This window comes from Ahaetulla prasina, chromosome 1, assembly GCF_028640845.1.
Source record: "Ahaetulla prasina isolate Xishuangbanna chromosome 1, ASM2864084v1, whole genome shotgun sequence".
NCBI classification, from domain to species: Eukaryota; Metazoa; Chordata; class Lepidosauria; order Squamata; family Colubridae; genus Ahaetulla; species Ahaetulla prasina.
In genome coordinates, this window is record NC_080539.1 from 225,651,564 (window position 1) to 225,664,653 (window position 13,090).

The 13,090-nt window shown below is 37.7% G+C and overlaps 1 protein-coding gene across 1 annotated transcript; it reads right to left on the reverse strand.

The window, feature by feature from the left end:
- Window positions 1-1,966: 1,966 nt before the first annotated feature.
- Window positions 1,967-12,629, reverse strand: UPP2 (uridine phosphorylase 2). Its single transcript, XM_058192337.1, has 3 exons — window positions 12,313-12,629; window positions 8,204-8,350; window positions 1,967-3,044 (listed from the first exon to the last, which is right to left on the reverse strand). The coding sequence occupies exons 1-3, from the start codon at window positions 12,608-12,610 to the stop codon at window positions 2,872-2,874; spliced, it is 618 nt and encodes a 205-aa protein (XP_058048320.1). The 5' UTR covers window positions 12,611-12,629; the 3' UTR covers window positions 1,967-2,871.
- Between the last annotated feature and the right edge of the window lie 461 nt (window positions 12,630-13,090).

Below are 13,090 nucleotides of genomic sequence, written 5' to 3' on the forward strand. Positions count from 1 at the left end.
AAGAAGAGCATAACAAGCTACTTTTTAAAATGGAATGAACAAGAATTGTTAATGATTTTTTTCTCCTTTTACCTTTTTCTTTATCACAATGTTTAAGAAGAAAAGTTTATTGAAATTTTTCTTTTTCTCTTTTTGGTAGATTTTACAGTTTATGAATGACTCTTAAGCAAACAGAACTAACTATTAAAATCTTGCAAACTTCTTCATTTTAAATACGGAAATTTTTATTTTTTATTTTTTTTTAATAGAGAATTTGCAAGTAATAAATCTTAACTTCAGCTCTTAAATAGCTTTCCTTTGAACTAACTTTCAACTTGAGTGGATCTAAAATGGCGTTTGCAATATACAAAGGAAAGCGAAGCTATAAAGAAGAAGAGCATAACAAGCTACTTTTTAAAATGGAATGAACAAGAATTGTTAATGATTTTTTTCTCCTTTTACCTTTTTCTTTATCACAATGTTTAAGAAGAAAAGTTTATTGAAACTTTTTTTTTCTCTTTTTGGCAGATTTTACAGTTTAGGAATGGTTTTTAAGTAAACAGAGCTAACTATTAAAATCTTGCAAACTTCTTCATTTTAAATATGGATTTTTTTTTATTCTTTTCTTTTTTTTTTAATAGGAACTTTTGGAGGCTTATCTTTTCTTAATAAGTTTTTAAACAAGAGATTTTTACACCAATATATTAAGGATTGGAAAGTCTTTATTGTTAGATGTTAAGCTGATTGGTGAGCAGATGGTGGAAAATGTGTAAGGAAATGTGTAAGGAAATGTGTAAGATAGAAGACAAGGGGAAGGAGAATGCTTAAGGTGATTTTGATGGTATTTTCTTTTTTTAATATATATACATAGGGTTTAATTTTTACAACTGACTTATTTTGGGTATATCATTATTTGATATATGTGAGGTATAAAGGAATGGGAAGATGGAATATTGTTTAATTTTTGGAGGACAGATAGAAAAAATTATGGATGTAATGTTGGTATTTGGTTAAATAGAATTTAATTGTTATAATTGATATATTTTGGATATAAGTTATAATTTTAATAATGTTATTTGATGGATGTAAGGTAAATTGAAGAAATATTAATATTTGCAATGTTATTTGATTTATGTAAGTGATATTTTTGGAGATTGAAAATGTAAGGAAATGTAAAATAGAAGACAAGGGAAGGAGAATGCTTAAGATGTGATTTTGATGGTATTTTTTTTTTAATATATATATATAGGGTTTAATTTTATAACTGACATATTTTGGGTATATCACTATTTGATATATGTGAGGTATAAAGGAATGGGAAGATGGAATATTGTTTAACCTTTGGAGGATAGAAAATTTATGGAGGTAATGTTGGTATCTGGTTAAATAGAATTTAATTGTTATGAGTGATATATTTTGGATATAAGTTATAATTTTAATAATGTTATTTGACAGATGTAAGGTAAATTGAAGAAATATTAATATTTGCAATGTTATTTGATTTATGTAAGTGATATTAAAGATATGAGAAGATAGAACATTGTTTACTTTTGGAGATTGGATAAAATTTAAGAATTTAAGCTGGAAATATGAATTATATTTGGGACACTGTTTAAGGAAGAAAGGTATATTATAGAAGAATTTCTGATGAATACTGGAAGATGGAATATCGTTTTGGTCTTGATCGATGTAGATTGGATATATATTTGGTCTTAATTGATGAAGATATTTTATTGATGAACTGGAAATACTAACTTAATTGGAAGATTCTGAAGATTTTAGGAGGGGAATGGACTGATATATAATGGACTGGAAGAAGAATGTATTTTTTTGTTTTTGGAAGGGGAGTTAAGGTCTTAGAGAGAGGAGTGACTATGGATTTGACTTATGTTGTATTTTAATTTATGATTGTTAATTTTATACCCTGTACTTTGTTCTGGGAAGTCTCGGGGGGTGGGAGGGGGGAGGGGGGGAAATGAAGGATCAATGTAAAGGAATGATTGAAGATATGTAATTAAGAAATAGAAATAATTTGAAATGAAAGCGGGGCTGCTCAGCTGCCATTTCAGAAGGGAATGGAGAGGGAGAGGAGGGAGTGAAGGAAGAAAGTAGGTAGGAAAGAGAGAGGTAGAAAAAGGGGAAAGGAGAGGAAGAAGAAAGGGGAAAGAGAGAGGGTTAGAAAGGGTGGAAGAGAAGAGTAGGGAAAGAGGAGAGGACGTAGAAAAGCGAAGGAGAGGAAGGATGAAGAAAGTAGAAGAAAGTAGAGAAGGGAGGAGGAAAGGTTTGTTAAGGAAGGAAGTGGTAGCTGGGCAGGTCCGAATAAGTAACAAATGAAAGTTAATGATTAATGTTGAATAAGAGACTGTATATTGAATAGGTTGTTGGAAAATGAAAATAAAACTTTTTACCAAAAAAAAATTAAAAAAAAATAATTTCGATCCAAATCAATATTAGGGTAGCCAAGTTGAAATAGCCTATAGATAGCTATTTGAAATGTTCCAGACTGATCTTCCCCAGTGAAGACCACTCGTACAGAACATGCTGGGCTTTAAACCACACCTTTCAAACACTTAGTGGTTTCATTCCTTTCTTTGCCTTCAGCTGCTACTTAACTAATATTCATTCTAGCTACCATCGTTAATAACGCAGAAAATTCTTCTGAAGGCAACAAGAATAATCCAATATGTTCTTGTAGGTAAAAAATTATATATTCGGATTTAAAATTAGTTTTTCCTCCTCCTAAATTCAAAGTATCGGTGAAATTGTTTTTCAATTCACTCTTTTCCTGTTCTTGTGCTTCATACAAAAACCCAACAGTGTCAATGTACCTACCATTCGTAATTCGCATCCATGAATATTATGCTGTTCCAGGCTCATTGATTCTGCAATATTTTAGACTACTGCATTGTCTAATAATTCCTTGTCATTAATCAGCCCAAGGTGTTTTTTGATCAATGTTGCAATCAGTTGCTGAGGTCGTCGCTGATACTCAGCTAGAACTTCATGAGAGGCTCTGATCTGATCCCCTTCAAGTCGATTAAGGAGAGTCACACAGACTACTGCAGCTTGAAAGCAGGGGGAAACGGAAGGGGAAAAGTCAACTTTGTTGTTATAACAGCTATAATTGTAGTCAATCTAAATTTTACTGCAAGACTGCAAATGCTATAGTAGAATTTTACTAAACAACTTTCAAACTAAAGGATAAGTGTTGCAGAACGATAACAAAACGTTGCTAGGGCTGCCAATATGTATTCACTCTACTTCGAAAGGAAAACAAAATCATTACATTGCTACCTTTTAAAACACCTGTATGGCTCTTAAAAACACGCACATGTTGTTTTTACTCAGTTTACAGCAGGTGCATAACTGGAGCCCCCGACGAATGCTTCAAAGCTCAAGAAGGATAATAAGAGCATTTGGTAGGAAAGTTTTAATACCCCTCCCTGAGTTTGGAGGCTCCAGTGACAAGCTTTACTGCATCTATCTGTGATTGGAATGTTTTAAGAGACTATAATAAACCATGGAGAAAACTAGCCCTTAAACGTTCCCCGTAAGTCATGTTCTTGGTTGGAACTGCCCACATATAAAACAATATGCAATACTGTGAGGAATAAGAGCAGATTTTATGAAAACAAAAACATCACGTATAATAAACACTATTGTTGAGCATCCTAAGTTATTTACCACATTAGAGCAAGGGTGGGCAACTTTTGGGGGGGGATCAGGAGCTGCACTCAATATTTTGGGGAGGAGAGGGTTTCAAAGTGGGTAGAACTGCACCATCCCATATGGAGGAGGTGCTTTGATTTTTATCTGTGAGGTGCTTAGTTTAGGTTTTACACAATAGCTTTCAACTCAAAATGAAAGTATATTACTCTCTGTTTTCAGCAGCATTTTAAATGAAAACAATTGTGCATTGCCCTGAATGCCAGCACAAAAGGCGAACCCTTTGCAGTTTCTAAAAAGATGAAACAAAATGCATAAACACGTGCAAGCACGCACGCACATACACAACACACAACACACACACACACACTCACAGTGGAAACTTTTCTCAAGCTGGCTTGAAAAGCTTTGATTCTGCCAAGATTGCTATTTTCCCCATCCTCTATTGTCCATCCTACACAGTCCCCAAGAACCAATTTAAAACATCCCTGTATCCAAGACCAGAGTTTTTGCCTGGAAAAGCATAGCTTTTGCACCTGCATTTTCGGCCCTCAAATTATTGCAGTTCTCTATGAAACCAAGCAGTGGAAATGGCATAAAATGCTGCTTAGCATTTGAGGTGTCAGCAATACAATTTTAGACAGCAGGCTGCTAGGACTGAATTACCTTTCATGCCAAAGAGACCTTCTATTTTACAAAACTTAAATGGGAGTGATACTCAGGGATATTGTGGGTAATACTGCAGAAACAGCTGGTCCCAAGCCCACTTTTCCAGTGTCACCTTGAGTTGGGGCCCAGACAGCTGACATCAAGCAAAGGAGAAAGGATCCGGCATGCATACATACAATAGCAATAGCACTTAGACTTATATATCACTTCACAGTGCTTTGCAGCCCTCTCTAACAGGTTTACAAAGTCAGCATCTTGCCCCCAAAAATCTGGATCCTCATTTTACCAACCTCGGAAGGACGAAAGGCTGAGTCAACCCTGAGCCCCGTCAGGATCAAACTTCTGACGGTGAGCTGAATTTGTCCGCAATGCTGCATGCTAATCACTGCACTAGTAAGTATATATGTGGATGCCAATGCAGCACATTAACTCTGTCAATCTGATGGTTATATTGCAATTAAACAGCTGATGCCTTTGTAGGAGATTGAGAATGAGCCTCAGGTAAGAAATAGTAGCACAGGACAGTAAAGTGAAAAAGTGGCCAAGTGGTCTGTTTGGCTTGGCTTACTATATACTGTGAACGCAGCCATTATGATTTGTAAATTATGAACTTATGACTTAGTATATTGCCTGAACTCAGTTGCTTGTGGCTTAATGAATCATCTAAGTGTAACCCATGCTATTTTTCTTGTTCACCTTTTGTGAGAGTCTTCACAAAAGGAATGGAGAACACCTCTAATGATTTAGACTGAGGCAATTACCCCACCCACTCTCCTTCTCCTCCGATGAAGCCTCAGTATATGAGGCTCCGACACAGTTCAGCTACTTTTAGGATATACTGGCCAGTTGGGCTGAAGAGCATTATGCGCTCGAGAGGCGAGTTCTCATCACAGGAGGAAGGAAAGCAAGATGAAGCCCAAGACGCATGACGGCGAACCTATGGCACATGTGCCAGAGATGGTACACAGAGCCCTCTCTGCTGGTATGCGAGCCGTCACCCCCGGTCAGATCTCCATGGCATTTCTTTTGTGAGCTTCTGTTTCCCTGCAAATGACGAAACAGAAGCTCATGAAAGAAAAAGATCTTATCTCTTGCTGTGCTGCTGGTGTTGGGATGCCCCGCCTCCCACCAGCCAGCTGGTCTTTGTGTCTCTGCTGTGCATGCGTGCATGTCTGTGCATGCGCATGTTTGCACATGCCCGCATGCATGTCTGTGCATGTGCACGTTCATACATGCATGTGTTTGTGCAAGCAAGCACACCTTTCAGTTTGAGCATGCGCATGCATGTGCAGTTTGGCCACTCGGTGCCTAAAACGTTCGCCATGATTGCCCTAGACAGCCCAGGTGACGAAGAACAACATGAATCATAGAGCTTGACTGGGCCTCCTTGGTCCCGATTCTAGTCCTGGAGAATTCTAAATTCTAAGCAGAGACTCAGCTGCCCAAGTCAAGAAAGAGCATCTGCCTTAATCAGCATCATCTCCATACAGTGGAGAAAAAAGGCAGAAAAAGAGAGAAGCTGCAGAGTGATTAGCCTTAGGCAGGATGATCTTCTCAGGTTGTTTTTTTAAGTAACTGGGCTCTGATAACCAGAGCTAATGAGTGCAGGCTGTGCTCAGGATATTTCCAGTATTTAAGCCCTGCCTGAGGGTACTCAAATACTAGAATAATTTCTCTAATCTGACTTTGTGAACAAAGTTCCTTGGAGAACTTGGATTCCTCACCAGACTTGCGTTCTCTGTTTTATCCACCAGTAATAAACTTTAGCTTATTGATCTCAGACAGGACTGGATTTGTAGCTTTGATTTCAGCTGTAAGCACCTCTGCCAATTTATGATCCCGGAGTAATAATAACTTTGTTAAAGCCTTATGGGTTAGGTAAGGAAAACAAAATGGACTGAAGAAAACTCAAATGCTTTATGCTGAGATTACAACATTCCTTATGGGGTTTTTCTAATATAGTGGTACTGTTAAAATATTATTTACTGCATAATATCTTATGTTTTAATAATATCTGGATTGCAAAAATCTAGATTTTTTTTTCTATAGATCTCTTTTTGCTCTTGTGATCATTTAGATATGATAGCCTTACTATGAACCTTCGTAAAGTGCTTTATACAATGAGACCTAACACTGTATCGTCAGATTTGCAAAAGTATTGTGGTGTGTGGCTGAATTACACATGTAAAAACATAGTTTGTTCTTAAAATTATAAGTAGCAAGTGGACAGCACATCTGATCCAAGGATTTGTGAATCAATACCTTTCAACTGGAACATTTTTTTTTCTTTTCTAAATATTGTATCAAAACTAAACGCCAGTGCATCACTTTCCTCTTACAGCTTTTGGTAGCTTCCAGGGAATTTACAAAAAATTACTGAAATCATTACTTTTGCTTACCTGTTTTATTATGCCAAAAAGCAATTTTAAATACTGAAATGAACTTTTGTTTTAAAAACAAAATGAACTTTGCAGCTACCTTCCTGAACAGTGGATTGATAGTTAAGGAAACAAGAATTAAGGTAACCAGGTGGTTGTAGTAAAGAATGGGAAATGAGCAAAACTGGTGTAAATTCCTAGAGGTTTAGCATGAGAAGCAAGGAAAAAACTTGTGTCTAGCAATCTGGGTGTTTCAGGTTTATAATTAAAAGGATGTAAGGAAGAAGAAGGAGAATATAAAAGTAAATTGGAGAAAATAAAATAATTGGATCTCATTAGAGAAAAAAGAGCCTGCAAGAAAACAAAAGAAGGGCATGAGGAGGTGACCCTCCCCCCAACTATGAGAAGAAAAATTTAACTTCAGTGTTTTTGAAGTGGAGTTATAGAAGGCAAATAACAGATTGGGGCCAAGGCAAACACAGATGAAGGCCAAGGAGAAGACCAAGGGACAGCCTTGACCCAAAAGGATTAAAGCTTGAAGAAATGCTTGGAAAATGAAACGGGTAGGGGGATATAAGAAAGCACCTCAAGGAGATAAAAAGACATCAGAAACTTAAAATGAGATGGAAAGGTCACTCAAGAGTGAGAAAAAGAAGAGACAAGCTTTAAAAGGAAAGAAAAATGGGCAGCATAAAAAGAGCGAAGGGAGATATGTAAGAGACAGAAGGGCATAGGATATCAACATTGCTCCTGATTACAATAAGAAGTAAAAGGAGATCACACAGGGTTGTCTACTACAGCTTGGATTGGTGGGCAGGTGCAACCCATGAAAGAAATCATCAGCTTGAGAGAGGGTCAAGGCAAGAAGACCCCAGTGGGAGCAAATAAATTGGGACCAGCTAAACCTGAGAGATGACAAGGAGTTGACTGGGTGCAGAGGAGCCAGTAAGGAGGACCATGAGAGTCCAAGTCATCAGATTTTTGGAACAGCATCTGTGGCTGAGCAACTTTGCCAAGGGAAAACCTGTCCTGAACAGAGTATAACTATGTAGTTGAAAATGCACTGCCAAGGTGCCTGAAGGTGATGCTGAAGAAGCCTCTGGACATCAAGAGTTCACCCCTCTGAGTTACTATTTTGTAAGGTTATTCTTCTATCTGTGTAAGGTTATTCTTCTATCTGTGTAAATCCGGCCATATATCCAAAATGATTATTTTCCTGCAAGTAGTAATGCACAGATATTCTCAACTGTGTTACCTGCTCATAACTAGAAACACCTCAGTTTTTCTTTTAATCTGTAGGAAATTCTGGGGTTGCCAGTAGGCTAGGTTGAAAGGCCTTAGATAGGAGTTAGAAAAGACACCACCTGAGTCCCAGTGACTGGGAAGACCAGTTTCTTTCTGAGAACAGTTTCTTAAACTCAAAAGACTAGTCCCTCTCTATTGAAACTAACACAAAAACACAAACTACCCAAGGGAGGAGAACCTTCCCAGAAGTCCTCTGAGTGACTTACCTTTCAGGTCACAAAGCTTGCACATCGCAGCAAAAACTGTGGATTCCATTTCTATGTTTCTCACGCCGGCATCGTATGCTCTTTTTAAATACTCTAGCTTTTTTTCATTCGAGAAGCAGCACAATGCTCCATCTAACCGTCCTTGGCCTTAAAAGGGAAAGAGGAAAACATGAGTGTGTTATGCCTTCATGTGGCCTGACTTCCACAGCATTGGCCCAGTTGACTTTTGCAGAGAATGCTTTCTTCCGAAAGCCTAAAGGTAACCTACTGACATCCTGCTTAAATAAAAAAGAAACTCCCATTTAAAAAAAAACAACAACACCCCTTAATAGCCTGCTCTTTGAAATACTAATAATTTATCCGCCATGTAGTTTTTAACATGAGAAGTGAATGACAGAATAGAATGCATAAAAACAGAGACTGTAAAAAAAAAAATGCCTTCAACGGTGAAGATAATAAATTAAGGCTAATGTGTTCTTTATCGCTCCGTGTGGAGGAAAGCTGCAGAAGCCAATAATGAAAGCAGCACTAGTCCTACAGAAAAAGACACAGCGGCATATTTGAACCCCCTGCTGCAAGTTCTTTGTAAAGCAGAAAGCTCACAAAACACAACCTCCGGATGCTTTTACTACTTACTGCCCTGAAGAAAAAAAAGTTGGCATTTAATTGGGAGAAGGGGAAAAAAACCAAGTTACCATAACACCTTCATTACTGTCCCAACCGCTTTCCATTTGGATAAGTGCTACTTAGCTAGCATGTCTCGGCTAATGGATGCTTTTGTTGGTGATATTTAATTTTCATTTAATTTTGTTTCTTTTTACTAGAGTGTCTAACTTCTGAGCTGCCCAAACATCAACTGTTGGCCAGTCTCTGTTACCTGCATCGCTTTTACCCCGCAGAGAAGGAAGCAGGGAACATCTGGATGGAAGAGGAAAACTCAATTCCAAACACGACCAACTTTTCTGTAAATCAGTCTGAGTAATTCTAAATTGAACATTCTAGAAATCTGTGTCTTTGAATGTGATAAAGACTCCCTTATAGAGTGAACATATTTTGCAAATCAGTCTCTTTAATTACCGCTTTAAATCCGTTGCTGGTCTCTTTGTATCTCTTGTGTTTTTTTAATCCTACTCCTTGCAGTGGAACCAACCTGGACAAGCTTTTCCACTGCAGTTTTGTTTCTATATGTGAAGCCTCTGAACTGGCTTTCATAAGAGGTGGCCCAAACTCAGATCGGCCAGCCAAAGGTTTCTCACAGACTCCACAGAGGGATGACTTCTCTCAGTTTCTTCTGTTTTATCCACTTTGCAAACAGCACTTAATTGTCTCCAGAGAAAAGGTCCTGGGGTAGGGAGGGGCACTAATGGGTACTTATGTAAATGCCAGACTTCTTGACATTTTTCTTAGGGGAAGGTAATTTTGGAAGCTATAATCCTGTCACAGGAGGTAGCTGGAATGTAATCCAGCTGTTAACATGATGATATGATGATTGACTGGGGGCTCTTTTATTTTAACTGTTTAATACGAAATGCTTGCATCTTTTAGTCAATGAACTGGCACATGTTGACGATGCAAATCAGGAGCGTTTTAGATTTTCTTAAATGTCATCAAGGCGATGGGAAACTGGATTGATAGGCATCTTCTTTCTTTCTCCAGTTTGCAGTGAATTAAAAAATATAGCAAAAATACTAGGCATCGGTTCTAGGATAAACAACAGATGTGCTAATATTATTTTTTTTTTAAATCATTTGAGGAATTTAAAAATCCTGAGATTAAAAAAAGAGGGTTTTGCTTGACACCTGAAGCAAAAGTGCCCTGCCTTCACTCCTACAACTGTAGGAGCCCCATAAAGCTATTGGTTCATCTCTGAGAGGCTTCCAAAGTTGCCACTAAATAATACTATTTAATATGACAGCAGTGAAAGTTAGACTTTGAAGAAGCAGGCTAGGAAGAGTATTGATGGCTTTTTTTTTTGCTTTGATGTTGGAGAAGGCTCCTGAGAATATCGCAACACCAAGCAAAGAGGGGGGGAAAATAAACAAATCAAAACAAATCAACCCCAGAGTTCTCACTTGAGGCACAAATGACAGGCTGAAATTATTCTACTTCAGACATGTTATTTGAACACTGAGTTCTCAAAGTCTAAAGTTCTAATGCTGGGAAAGGTGGAAGGAAGGAAGGAAGGAAGGAAGGAAGGAAGGAAGGAAGGAAGGAAGGAAGGAAGGAAGGAAGGAAGGAAGGAGACGAGGACAGGAGACGAGGACAACTGGCAACAAGGTGGGTGGACTCAGATATAGTGGTGTTAAATACACCATTGGAGGGTATGAAATACCAAGCTAGGGACAGATTGTCATAGATCGATCTAGCTATGTGGTTTCTAACCCCAGAGTGGTTAAATTAATCAATCAATCTCTGTGGTACTCTAACAGTTGACAACAATGAGATGGCACATAATCAATGTGATGGAAGGAAAAATCATTGAATACAGAGGAACATTTTAACTGTATTGAATTAAATACTCTTAAGTGCATCAAATTTAGTTTTTATTTTTGCCCATCCATTTTTTTGGGGGGGGAGGGATCTGGCCTCTTCACTTGTTAGAGGACAGCCCTTAACCACCATTCTCAATAGTGCTGCTATAAATGGTCAGTACTGCGGGATGTTAGAAGGTCCAATTCTGCAATATCTCTTGATCTACTGCTTTGCTGTCGCTGAAGTAATTCCCTTGATAGAAAAGTGGGTAAATGTGTCAGATATCTCAGGTGACTTAGCTCTGAAATTCTTTGGGGAAAATAGTTCCACTTCTCTCTTACAACTTTATTCTCTACTTTCTGGTGACCATTTTAAGGTTTTAGTCAAGAAATGAAATAATAACTCTGTTTGGGGTTTTTTGTGTGTGTGGTAGAATTTCCTATTGTCTTGTTGTTTATCAGTGAAACTCCATAAGGTGAAACTAAACTAAAGTTTAATTGTTATATTTGTTTTTAAAATGACAAGACATAAAATTAAAAGATAACCAAAGTATTGATGCAGAGTTGCATTTTTCTTTACGGGCTCTATATTTATTAACAAATCGTATAAAACGAAAGATAAAATGCTACCATTTTAGTACCCGCAAAATTAACAAAAGCTTATTTGTAAGAGGAACTGAAGATAGACCACTAAAAATGGGGTCTAATAATATTAGTGGGATAATTACCACTAATGATGAAGTTAAATGGATTAGGAAAGTTAAGATTATACTTAATGACGCTTATTCCTGGTAAAATGATTGCAATCAATATTTTTACTTATCTGGAAGCAAGTTCCATTGAATTTAGTTCTGAGTACTATAGATATGGGAAGAGGTTTTAGCATTAAATTAAAATCAAATATCTTTATTATGGTCTTTGATCAGCCTTTACAATAAAAGAGAAAGATAGTTTGATACAACAATTTGTTACTTGAAAAGGAGGAAAAACCAATAGGATAATAGTATCTAATTAAAAGTTTTGTGCAGTTATATAACTTGGTGAAGGTATTTGGCCACCCGATATGTGAATGTGAGATTAACACCCCTTAAAAATAATAAAAATAAAATTTATCAGTGTGGCCAGCATATTTGGAAATGATTGGGGTGATCAGAACACGTCTGGGACTTCATAAAAGGACACCATATGAAGACATGATTGTGAGAGAGGTCAAGAGCAACGTCTCTGGAAATAAGGAGTCCCATAAAATCCTCCCAACAGCAGAAGTGATAGGAGGGGAGGTTTTAGTATACACATATTTATTGATTTCATATTCATTAAGGAAACAAAGTGACCATTCACCATTACATGACGCTTTCCCCAAACTGGCTAGATACCGTAAAGTTTTCATATTTTTAAATTTTCAGTTAAAAACATGTCACAAGGATGCTCGGGCAACTGGACTTTCTTGTTTTTTTCCTTGAAAACATTTCGCTTCTCATCCAAGAAGTTTCTTCAGCTTTAGCTTCTTGGAGGAGAAGTGAAACATTTTCAAGGAAAAAAACCAAGCACATCCAGTTGCCTTTTGAAAAGCACTTTTTGGGACAGACATGACCTGGATGACTGAGAATTTCCATAGCCAGTTAAAAACATGCTTACCCTCATAAAAATCATACGTGCACATTGTATGGCCCATTAGTGCTGGGAAGTCCTTAATCCCTCTGCTGCATTCAAGTAACTCAGAAGCCAAGTCTTGGTCAAGCTCTGTGCTTCGTGTCACCACACGGTCTAAGATCACTTGCTCAAACTGGGGCTTGAAAAAGGAATCCACTGCCACATCTGTTATTACCACAGAGCCAGGCTCAACCCCTAAAAGTTGAAAATACACAGTGATGAAGAAATATGAAATGGTAACTATGTCCCAGTAGATATTAAAACCTCTTACAGTAGATGGCATCCCTTAGCTTAGGGGTCCCCATTCCTGGGCCACAGACCAGCACAGCTGGAAGTGAGTGGTGGGTGAATGAATGAAACTTCATCTACTGTATATTTGCATCCACTCTCCAGCACTAGCATTACTGGCTCAGCTCCACTTCAGATCATCAAGCATTAGATTCTCATAGGAGCATGAACCTTACTGATACTCTTCATGTGACGGATCTAGGTTGCATGTTGCTTCTCCCCCTGCCCCTGATGTGTGGAAAAATTGTCTTCCATGAAACCGATCCTTGATGCCAAAAAGGTTGGGGACCACTGCTTTAGTTGATCTTGGCTATCCCTCAAAGGTAAGCAGGGTTAGATAGTACCTGAAGTAGGAGATTACTAAGAAATCTTGAGGCTATAGACCGTACTAGGAAATTGAAAAAAAACATCCTAAAAGGCAATGATGAGCAACTTCTGTATTATAGCCAAAGAAAGGAACATATGGAGTCCATCA

Bases quoted from the DNA above. Each gene is read 5' to 3' on its own strand.
- UPP2 (XM_058192337.1), bottom strand. From the start codon at position 12,610: ATGCCATCTACTGTAAGAGGTTTTAATATCTACTGGGACATAGTTACC. The intron at 8,351-12,312 runs GTAAGCATGTTT...TTCCCTTTTAAG, and splicing joins CACGTATGATTTTTATGAGG to GCCAAGGACGGTTAGATGGA. The intron at 3,045-8,203 runs GTAAGTCACTCA...CCTGCTTTCAAG, and splicing joins CAAGCTTTGTGACCTGAAAG to CTGCAGTAGTCTGTGTGACT.